The sequence below is a fragment of the Phaethon aethereus genome (genome assembly GCF_964289735.1).
Source record: "Phaethon aethereus genome assembly, chromosome: 1".
Taxonomy (NCBI): Eukaryota; Metazoa; Chordata; class Aves; order Phaethontiformes; family Phaethontidae; genus Phaethon; species Phaethon aethereus.
Window position 1 is genome coordinate 214473976 of NC_138575.1, and position 11689 is coordinate 214485664.

The following is an 11689-nucleotide window of genomic DNA, read 5'->3' on the forward strand; positions in this document are numbered from 1 at the left end:
GAGGAGCAGTAATCTAACTCAGCGTGCCATGCAAGGCAGAAAGAGTCCTGCTTCAATCACATCGAGTGAAATTTGCTTTACAGAACGTGCAAAATGCCACCGAGAACCAAGTACAACGTCACCTGTGGAGAGCAAACATAAGGGAACCCACCTCCGACGCTGCCATAGAGTTAAAGCAAAACGGGACGCAGAAAGATTTAGTGGGAAAGATGACTCTGCAAAAAGGAAACTAAGCCGTATTTATAAAGCGAGGCTCGTGACCTCTCAAAGCCAGAGAACTCAGCCTGTCATTTTCTACCATGGTTAAATCACGCCTTGTGAACTATCGGTCTATTATTTCCAAAACTTTCAGGCTAATTTGCTGTTGCGAAATGAAATTTCTTCAAACAAGACAAAAAGTGCATTCCTCCTTCAGGATTGCACTCTGTACATGCCAAATCTGAAGTTATAAAACCAAGCTGTTTTGGAGTTATCTGAGCATAAAAAAAAAAGGGGCCTCTGAACAATTTTCTGAGAAAACTGTTCATCATTTTCCAGAAAAAAAAAATTCCCTTGGGCTACGGTCAAGTGTGGGAAATTTCAAGCCAAAATATGAATCTCTGAGCATTATAGAAGCAATGATGAGTAGCAGTTCAAACTGAAAGTCATTTTGGGAGGCAGAAGCATAGAGTCCAAAGTTCAGGCTGAATTTTGCCTCCACCGTGGGTCTGATTTTCAAAACAGCCTACTGATTTTCCCAAAAGGAACAGATTTTCTTGAACTTGGGCATGCTGGATCTCTGCAGCAGAACTTTCCCGAGAAGTCTGGTAAAATCAGGCAACAGAGGAGGGAAGGTTATTTTGGATAGGTTTGTATTTTAGTACGTTTTATAAATGTAGCTGCACTCTGAAAAAAATTGTCGTGCAAATGTTTTTGTCTCACCGGATCCTGACAGTGACTTTGCATCGCAACTTCTTGTTCTGCTAATCTGGATGGAGGGGTATATCAACCCCTGAATTATTTGAGGAAAGGGGCTTTGGGAAAACTGTTTCAAAACAATAATTAAAGTTATTCTTAAGCTTAGAAAGAGAAATAGCTGCGTGAAAAAATACTAACACATAAAGTGACCTTTCTATGGGCACCTTTCATCTTATGAAAGCCATGGCCAGCTTTGCTCTCAGCACCCCGCTGCACATCGTGTGTGGTACATCTGTGCCTCCTGGATTTCTAAGGAAAGAAATACACAGATAATCTGAAAGGTCCTCTCGCGCCGTCAAATGTTTTGATGCTATCTAAATGCAAAGGATTTGCCAAAATGATGCATATTAAGTAGCGCTGACATTTCCTGTTTACAATGCTATAAAACCAAATTCTGAGGTCTCTGCGCAGACCAAAATATTGACTTTCAGGGGTCATGGAGCAACTGTTGACCCATGTTGGCATGCGAGGAATTACACATGTGAATCCAGATATGGGATCTATGAGTCACAGCTTAGCTGCACCAAAGTACCTTAAAGTAAGGTACAGTCATGTCTGCATGAACACAGACCAGCAGCAGGTCAGGAGACCTGCCCTCTGGACTCCACTGCTGGTACCATCTGGGTCTCCCTTTGCAGAGCGAGCCGGCTCACACGGAGACACCAAAGGTAAAAACCTAAACAAGGTATCCTGAGAGCATCAGGAGCCAAATCCCACTGGATGAGGCCCAGAAGGATGCTGCAGTACACCATGGCAGGTAAATTTGCATATATTATCTCCTTTATTTTAAGGTCTGGGACACATTCTGCCCCACTGAGATTGATGCTGGTTGATTCAACATCATTGAATCAGGGTACCACTCTGTGCACTGCCTTGTGCATGTGGCTGGGTTTGCACTCTGGCACTCCCACTCATATTATCTATGAATATTTTATATATATTTAAAACATATATATATGTATGTATTTGCATTCATGTATATATATACACACATAAATACATATGTTTAGTCTAGAGAAGAGGAGGCTGAGGGGAGACCTCATCGCTCTCTACAACTACCTGAAAGGGGGTTGTGGTGAGGTGGGTGTTGGTCTCTGCTCCCAAGTAACCAGCGATGGAACAAGAGGAAATGGCCTCAAGTTGCGCCAGGGGAGGTTTAGATCGGATATTAGGAAAAATTTCTTTATGGAGAGAGTGGTCAAGCATTGGAATAGGCTGCCCAGGGAGGTGGTGAAGTCACCGTCTCTGGAAGTGTTCAAAAACCATGTGGACCTGGCACTTCAGGACATGGTTTAGTGGGCATGATGTTGGGTTGATGGTTGGACCTGATGATCTTAAAGGTCTTTTCCAACCTTAATGACTCTGTGATTGTGTGATATGCAGCTCACTGCACTGGGTTTCTTCCTGAGGTCGAGTAGAGCCATGTTCACTTGATGTGTCATGACAAAACAAATCCTTTTTTTCCTGATTGTTACGGGACAATTGAAATGCTGATTATAATGATAAATACAGCAGGGTAGATGCAAATTGGGGAATAGACATATTTCCCGCTTTAAAAGGGTCAGCCTCAGAAAATACAGAAGTAAGCAGGGAAAAGAATTTATATTAAGCATGTGAATAGTAATTAGGAAGCAATTTTAAATATACTACTAGATGACTGAAAAGCCATCACTGAATAAAGTGATCTGTCTTGATTAAAAAATTCAGCTAACTAACAGATGGAAAAGTTAAAGAAAAAAGCTTCAATAAAATTTTAAAAATTCTGAAGTTAATAAAGTTAAAAAAAAAGCATAAATGTCAAACAGTAGAAAGGAGACATTTATTTGAATAAATATAAATCCAAAAACAATTACAAGAATGTGATGAAATAAGCAAAGCCAAAAAATCAATGGACAGACAGTCAAAGGCAAAAGTGTTCTATGTAAACTGAGACAAAGAGAAAATCACTAATGGTACTGCTACGTTACTCAGTGGAAGTTGTGGAGTTGTCAGTAAACAAAGGAGGTGACAGAAGTGTCCGACAGATATTTTTGTTGTATATTGGAAAATATATATATATATGAGATGAGTTGCATGACAGAGATAATTAATAGCTATTAATGCAACCTTATAATTTCGATGTCCCAAAACAGCTCTAGAAGTTACACATTTTTAAAAAAACCTGCATGTTTAGATAACTGGTATCCAAGAACTTGAAAAGAACTCTCTGGGTGGCAATACCAACCTCCTCTGTCACTGAGTCCCAGGAGACCGGCAGGGAGGCACGGACTGCTCCCGTCCAGCATTAGACACCTCTCGGTGAGTTTTCACCTCTGGGCTAGTCATCCTAGGTTCCCTCTGCAGTCTATTGAGGGAGCGAGGCATTTTTAGAATAAAAGTAATCTGACCAAAAGTTAATATTTATATTTGGTTAAAATAACCACATTCTAACGTGGTATTTGCTTTTTTGAAAAAAATGAACAGGGTGCCCAAGGTTTCTTAGATCTGCCCACAAGGCATCAGTCCTGGCTCTCAGTGTGATGTTACGGGGTAGATCGTGTCCTTGGAGGTCTAAGCAGAGTGATCTTGTGTAGGAGTGAAATGGTGATTTTACCTGAACATTTGACATTAGTGTCACTGCTGCGGGAAAGCTGAGCCATGTTCTACTGCTACAGGTCAGGCAAACGTTGATGAACTGAAAGTGTTCAGAGAAGAGTTATGAACCTTCTCAGATATCCTGCAAGACAATGGAAGACTCTGAGAGATGCTGGTAAGCATTATTTTTTTATGTAATGTAAAAAAGTGTTCACAGCTTTAATAAATATGCAAAAAAACATATACAAACCTAAGGGGGAAATAGTAATAACAAGATAATAATAAGTTATAGGTAGGATTTTATATTCATGTACTTCCTGTTATGCGGGTTGCCTTCTGAAAGTTGACTCTTAAGGGACTAAGGGTGCTTAGGCTACTAATCCAGACATATCCATTAAGACTGTAAAGGATGGTTTGGGCTGAAAGTGCTGTTCAAACACCAGGGTCAAATCTTGCTCCTTTAAAATCAAAAGTATGATTAAAGAACCAAAAAAGATGCCTTACAGTAAGAAACTCAGGAAGTTCAATCTATTTTTCTTACTACAAAAAGGTCAAAGGGTGACTTAATCACAGCCTGACATTACCTACAGGGGTAATCTTGGTAATGACTTCTCAACCTGGCCGGTAAAGATAGAACAAAAGTCAGTGGCTGGAAGCTGCAGATAACTCAGACTGTAAACCAAATACAGTTATTGGCAGCCACAATAAATAACAATTATCAGGGTGGCCGCTGATCCTTTAATGAAGGCAACCTCAAAATCGAAATCAGATTTACTAAAAAAAAACAAATGCTGTAAGTCAGGCAATAATCGAGGAAAGAACGTGGCTTTTGCTGTGCCGGATTCAGGCCAGCATCTCACACTGCCCAGTAATCTAAGAATCTATAAATCCACCATCCTGGAGGTTTCTTACTTTAATCTCTTTAAAGAAACTATTATGCACATTCTTATCATGGTGACATTTAATCACTGTTAATATATGCATAAGGTTTAAAGCAGGGTAATTACCATTTTTTCCAACTCCGACCTCTCCTATGATTTGCCGCCGCCTCTCCCAGCGCTCTTGTTTTGAAAACTAATTCCCATTATCTAAAAGACTTTCCAAAGCAAACACAGCAGTGTAGCACTTTCTAATATTTATTTAGTCTTCTCAAAGAAAAAGCAATAGTGGTAGGGTTGTGTTGGTTTTTTTTTTGAGGGGGGAAGAGTTCTTCTTCTGAAAAGATACTTGTGTCCACCGTGACTTTAAAATGTCCCCCTGCCCCTTTCCTGAGTCCAAGGACCAGGTCCACGGGCAGAAGCTCTTGCTGCGTAACTGCTGAATATGCAGTAGGTGATTTTTTTCATGGGAATCAGGCAAAGGTCCTGCTCTGGTAGCAACAAACTCTGCATCGGTGCCTAACTGCAGCAGGAGACTGCAAATGGTTTTCATATACTGAGACAAAGACGCATAGTTTTTAAGGTCACCATGATCCTCCCTCTAGTCTTCTTGCCTACATAATTTGGACCAAAAAAACCCCCAAAATTTCTCCCATGGGTGTCTCTGCCTCCTGCTTTTGACTGCGTGGAGTGCGCCCATCACCCATGCCCCGTGCTGGTCTGAACTAGATGGTAAACTGGTGGGACTGGGAGCAGCTCGGCGGGGCTGGCAGCAAGCTCGGCGGGCGTGTGTAGCACACTGTGTGTTCACAGCATTATCATCCGCCCAGCCCGGCCGCGGAGCGCTGCTGGCGGCGGACGGCACGCTTGGGAGGGAATATGGGCCTTGCAAGATACGGTTGAGTTGCTGACTTCTTCGTCAACTCCTTACCTGACCTTGGGACTGTAGCACTGTCTGCCTGCGTGTTTAAAAAGTTAAGATAATATTACTTGTCTGCCTCACAAGGATTTTGTGAGGTTAGAGGCACCGTTTATTGGAGCTAGCAGTAAAGTATATTAACGGTGATAAAAGCTATGTAAATATCTATGCTTGTGAAACCTCACTTAAAAGACTATCCGTCTGGCTAGAGGAAAGCACGCTTAGAGCCCATCAGTCCCTACAACATCACGGTGCAGCTCACACCTCTGCATCCCGGAGCTGAAAAAACCCCGAAGGCGGAGGAGCCGCAGAGGGGAAACCCACAGTGACTAAGCACGGGGCACTTCATAGCGTGGGTTTTGCTGCGATTTGCAGTCTCGTGCCTGGAAAGGAACCATTGTTAAGCACTGCTTTAGTCTGTTAGTTTTAGCTTTACTTTTAGTCTTAGTCCTAGTCCAGAGATGTGTCCGGGAGACGTCGGGGCGGAGCGAAAGCCCCAAGGTGCATATGGAGGCATAGCTGCTCGCAAGGGACATGCTCCGGAGCACATGCACATGCCGCACGCAGTACGAGGTCACTTAACCGGGGCTTTACAAACATTTTCAAAGTGCTTTACAAACAATTCATTAATAGATGACATATTTTTGCTAAAGGCACAACCAGCTCAACCAGATTTTATTACAGGTGTAAACAATACTGAGAGAATTTAAGCGCAAGCCACATTTGTCTGCTCTTAATCCCTCCTCCAGCTGACACCTTAAAGGTCTGCTTGATCATCCAGCCCTTTCCCCTCCAAATTCACCAGTGCTTCATCCACACTTATTTATTTTACATGGATTTATACAAAAGCCAGAAGGTACCTAGCAGTGCCCTCTGGCTTTCTTGGCCCCCGTGAAAAAACAAAGAACACTAAAACCCAGCTGTAACCTGGCGGCCAGCGGCGCAATTTAACTCATTATGAAGAAAAAGTGACGGCTTATCCACCCCGGATATTTTTAACCCAGGAAGAATCTGGGTGCCCTTGGCTGTAAGAAGCAGTGAGGGAAGGGGGGGTGCAGCAACGTGTGTGCTGGGGTTTCAGCCCACCCTGTCCCTGGAGAACTGGGCTTGGGTGCCATGGGGAGCCCCTGGGGTCAGCACCCACGCCGGGGAGGCACGGTGGGGCCACGGGGCGGTGGGGAATGACTCCCAGTGGGGCTAGACACGCGGGAGGGGTGGAAGGAGGGACCCGTTGTGGGGAGAAGGGGCATGGCCGGGGCTCTCCGCCGTGTTCCCGAGGGACGGACATGGGGGGGTGCAGATAGGGGGTCCCCAGCGAGGAGGGGGGGGCTTGCGAGGGGTGGCGGGGTGCTGCCAGAAGGAAGGTTGCTTCTCGGGGGTGGGGGTGCGTGTCGGGGCTCCCCAGGGAGCGGGTGGGGGGCGCAGGTAGGACCCCCCCGGGGGGGACGCTGCGGCGGGGCGGGCTGCCCGCGGCGGGGCGGGGGCGCGGGGCGGAGCCGCCCCTCCCCGGGGCAGTTTCCCGGCGAGGCTCTTTAATAGCGGAGCCGCCCCCGGCCCCTCCCCGTTGGAGCCGGCCCGTGCGGCACGGCGCGGCCGGGGCCGGGGCCGGGGCCGGGGCCGGGGGACGCTGCTCGGGCCATGGCGGGGGGCGGGGGGGGGGTGGCCGGTCGCGCCCGGCTGCTGGCCGTGCTGCTGGCGGGGCTGCTCGGCGGGGCGCGGGGGTTCGGTGACGAGGAGGAGCGGCGCTGCGACGCCATCCGCATCGCCATGTGCCAGAACCTGGGCTACAATGTCACCAAGATGCCCAACCTGGTGGGACACGAGCTGCAGGCGGACGCGGAGCTGCAGCTCACCACCTTCACCCCCCTCATCCAGTACGGCTGCTCCAGCCAGCTCCAGGTGGGTCGGGGCCCCGGGGGTCCCCTTCGTGCGTGGCCGCGGGGGGAGCTATGCATCGCCCGGCCCGGCTGCCACCCCCCTCGTGCCCATCCCCATCCCCTCGGCTCAGTCCAGCACAGACCCGAAAGCCCTTCGCTGGCGCGGGAGAACGCGGCTCGTCTCGGCAGGGCGCGGCGGGACCGGGCAGCGCAGCCTCGGGGGGGCGGCCCGGCCCGGCGGCGGGAGCGGCGCGGTCCGTGCGCGTCCCCCCCGCTCCGGGAAAGCCGGGACTGCCGGCGCTTCGGCTGCCCGGGGCCCTCCGTTTCTGCCGTACCCGAGGGCAGCGGCGGGAGCGGGCTGCGGGGGCCGCCGGCCACCCCAGGGCTTCTTCTCCGGAGCCATTCCCCGGGCGCACGGCAGGGTCCTCCCCCCGCGGGCGCGGGTCTCGGCCGGCAAACCGCAGCGCGGCTCTGGGGCAGGGCTCCCCAGCCCGCACGCGACCCCGCGACAGCGTCCGCGGAGTTGCGATTAGTCAAAACCCGAGAAAACGGCGTTTTATTACTGTTGCAAATACGTATGTGACCGTACGGTAAAAGAAAAACACGTTCTTCTAGGAGGATCGTGCCCCAGAGTGATTCGATAAATGCCTTTTCTTCTGTTTGTTTGTCAGCCGTAGTATCCAGGCAGTGCCTAGAACAAATATATGTATTTGTTTAAACCGCTTAAATTTGTTTTTTTGCCTTCCTAAATTGCACCCTTGAGGTTTAGATCTGGCTGAATCCCACTCGCTTTATTGAAACTGATAGGCTAAATTTACATGGAGCTAATCTGGGGAGTGAAATGTTCAGGCTTTGGCTCCGGACCACGTTTGCACTGTAAGAAGACAACATCGTTAGGGTTTGGGGTTTTTTTTCTCCTTTGTTTTTATTGTTCTTGGTTTATTTGTTTTATGCTGCTTCCTGTTTTTTAAGGCAAAAGACCAAATATTACTGCTAAAAAGGCAAAAAAAGAAAACTTGTTATATTTTGACCTGTTAAATTTTCCCCTAACGCACTTGTGATTTCTGTTTCTCTCTTCCAGTTCTTCCTTTGTTCGGTCTACGTCCCGATGTGCACAGAGAAGATTAACATCCCCATAGGTCCCTGCGGTGGCATGTGCCTCTCTGTCAAAAGAAGATGCGAACCCGTTTTAAAAGAATTTGGATTTGCCTGGCCTGACAGCCTAAACTGCAGCAAATTCCCACCCCAGAATGATCACAACCACATGTGCATGGAGGGCCCAGGAGACGAAGAGGTTCCACTTCACAGCAAGACCTCCCTGCAGCCTGGAGAAGAGTGCCACAGCATGGGGTCCAACTCGGATCAGTACATCTGGGTGAAGAGAAGCTTGAACTGTGTCCTGAAGTGCGGCTATGACGCTGGTCTCTACAGCAGGTCCGCTAAGGAATTCACAGATATCTGGATGGCCGTGTGGGCCAGTCTTTGCTTCGTCTCAACTGCCTTCACAGTCCTGACCTTCCTGATTGATTCATCCAGATTTTCCTACCCGGAGCGCCCAATCATATTTTTGAGCATGTGCTACAATATTTATAGCATTGCTTATATTGTGAGGCTAACTGTGGGCCGGGAGAGGATATCCTGTGATTTTGAAGAGGCAGCAGAACCTGTTCTTATCCAAGAAGGTCTTAAGAACACAGGATGTGCTATAATTTTCTTGCTGATGTATTTTTTCGGGATGGCTAGCTCCATCTGGTGGGTTATTCTCACATTGACGTGGTTTCTGGCTGCAGGACTCAAGTGGGGCCATGAAGCTATAGAAATGCACAGCTCTTACTTCCACATTGCAGCCTGGGCTATCCCCGCGGTGAAGACCATCGTCATTTTGATTATGAGATTAGTAGATGCAGACGAGCTCACTGGTCTGTGCTACGTTGGGAACCAGAACCTAGATGCACTGACAGGCTTTGTAGTCGCTCCACTCTTTACCTACCTGGTCATTGGGACTTTATTCATTGCAGCAGGACTCGTGGCCTTATTTAAAATCAGGTCAAATCTTCAGAAAGATGGAACTAAAACTGACAAACTGGAAAGGCTGATGGTCAAAATCGGTGTCTTTTCAGTGCTGTACACTGTCCCAGCTACGTGTGTCATTGCCTGTTATTTCTATGAAATCTCCAACTGGGCCATTTTCCGCTATTCAGCCGATGATTCCAATATGGCAGTGGAGATGCTCAAAATCTTCATGTCCCTCCTGGTGGGTATTACATCAGGTATGTGGATCTGGTCAGCCAAAACTCTGCACACGTGGCAGAAGTGCTCGAACAGACTGGTGAACTCAGGGAAAGTCAAGCGAGAGAAGAGAACAGACGGTTGGGTGAAACCTGGAAAAGGGAACGAGACCGTGGTATGAGAGAAGGATGACAACCCGATGGTCAGCTCTCCTGGGAAAGACTGATCGTGTGTAAGCGTTGCTGTGTAAATGTTGGGAGTAGAGTAGGGAGGCAGTTACACAACCTGTCTCTGGGGGATGATAAAAAAAAAAAAAAGCCTTAAAGAATAAACAGCAAAAAGATCAAGCTTGCAGATACAATAGCCATAAACCATGCTGCCCAAAAATAGGAAAGCCCAGGGAGGCTTTAAAAGCTGTGAAATATCCAAACACGTTATATTCTTTTTTTTTTTTTTTTAAAGCAGGATGCAATATACTGAAGCCTTTAGAAGCTGAGGGACTGTAGCCCACAGCTGTGGAATGTTGTTTTCTTTTCATCGTCTTACAGCTGATGGAGGAAAGGCGGTCTGGGGCCAAATTCTGGGCTGATTTAGGGTCCAGTTATCAGAAGATGGAGCACCCAGGACCTCAGTTAGATCTCTTCTTTCTGAGTTAAGCATCGTGAAGGAAGTGCTTGCTGAGGGTTGTGTCTTTACGCCCTGGGGAATTCTGTTGCTCGCATACACTGCACAAATCAGCCAAGGATCAGGCTCCAACAAATGCCAAGTAGACTTTCCAGGTCTGGGAGTTACCCATAATGAGTAGGATTTAGTGAGGTATTGGTGAGAATGATTCTTTAAGTCATCTGATGGTCTAATAATAATTTTGACTCATTCTCTTTACCATCTGTAGCCTGGTCTGAATTGAGAGTTGGCTCTTCCTCAAGCAAGAATTTGGACCACCCTAAGTCCCTTCCCACCTGAATTATTCTGTGGTTCTATCAATATTTTTATTTTTTTAAAAGCTTTACTGAAGGCCTTTGTCAGAAGTAGAGGAGTTAGTGGGAGCTGGGAAACTGTGCCTGATCTTCTGCATCAATTATCGTTATCCGTCTGCCTCTGTTCCTGTCCCTTCAGGTGCTCCTGCTATTTCCAGCAGACTGCTTTACTCTGCTGCATTTAATAGCTTTAAATAAAGTCTTACATTATAGTGTTCCTTCCTCCAGGAAAGAGAAAAATTAGTTGAGGGTCTCTTCAAACAATGCCAGTTTTCTCCAAGTAAACTTATCTGGTTCTCTCTGGAGACCAATTGCATGAAGCAATTAAGTCTTAAAATATTTCATTCGGTGCGATGCTATCTCTGCAGACGCCAGTCTAGGGAAAAGTGAAATGTTAAGTTCCTTGGCAACCTCATGTTCACACAGATCAGTTGTATAATTATGTGTGTCAGTTACAATTAAAAGAACATTCTCAGCCCATGACATCGCAGTACAGCTGACTGCCTCACAGTGATGCTCATATTGCTCACTGACAGTTATGGAAAAATTTTTTTTAATATATATTTACATGCAGAATGTGAGCAGGCATTCAGTCCTCAGGAACGCCAAGAGACACTTCCAGTTTTTGTAAAGGGATCCCAAGAGTAGAGATTCAACTTCTTGGTGAATAATGTTTTTTAGCAACTGTTGAGTTTTCTTATCCTTTTATTTGAGGAAGTGTTGGCTTGTGCTTATGAGGAGCTTGAACCTTGTGTTGGGGGCTTGTTTGGCTAATAAAAAAGATGATGCAAATAGAAATATCCGAGAAGCACTTAAGAGAACACCATCCTGATGCTCTATACCTTTGAAGGACCTTTTGTTTTACCTGTGTGCCCTAAACTTCTGCCTCATTTGTTTGTGTGGAACCTGGTCAGCTGCAGAGCATCCCCCCCGTGCCCCAACTCGCACGACCTTCGAGGGCAGCTGAGAACAGCCACTGCTTTATTGCAGTCCTCGCTTTTCACACAGGTGCCCCATGCTTCCCAAACCACAGTTCATTCCAGCTCTGGCCATGAGCACTAATCTGTCCCAGAAGTGTGTATTGTTTCAACGTCAGTGTTGAAACATGTGCTAGAGCACTTTAAAAAAAAAAAAAACCCACAAAAAAACCCCCAAAAAACCCAAACCCCAAACAAACCCTAATTGCAGTCTTTGTGGTTGGGCTCCCTCTCCAGCAGAACAAGTGACAACTTGACACATTCTGTTCAAGACGCACAAGCATTGTCTTGGCCAATGCCG

The 11689-nt window shown here is 46.9% G+C and overlaps 1 protein-coding gene across 1 annotated transcript; it reads left to right on the forward strand.

The window, feature by feature from the left end:
* Positions 1-6871: 6871 nt before the first annotated feature.
* FZD4 (frizzled class receptor 4) lies at positions 6872-10724 on the forward strand. The gene is made up of 2 exons (XM_082013311.1): positions 6872-7227; positions 8287-10724. Exons 1-2 carry the CDS (start codon positions 6967-6969, stop codon positions 9613-9615), a joined length of 1590 nt encoding a protein of 529 aa, XP_081869437.1. The 5' UTR covers positions 6872-6966; the 3' UTR covers positions 9616-10724.
* Positions 10725-11689: the final 965 nt, after the last annotated feature.

Bases quoted from the DNA above. Each gene is read 5' to 3' on its own strand.
- FZD4 (XM_082013311.1), top strand. From the start codon at position 6,967: ATGGCGGGGGGCGGGGGGGGGGTGGCCGGTCGCGCCCGGCTGCTGGCC. The intron at 7,228-8,286 runs GTGGGTCGGGGC...TCTCTCTTCCAG, and splicing joins GCTGCTCCAGCCAGCTCCAG to TTCTTCCTTTGTTCGGTCTA.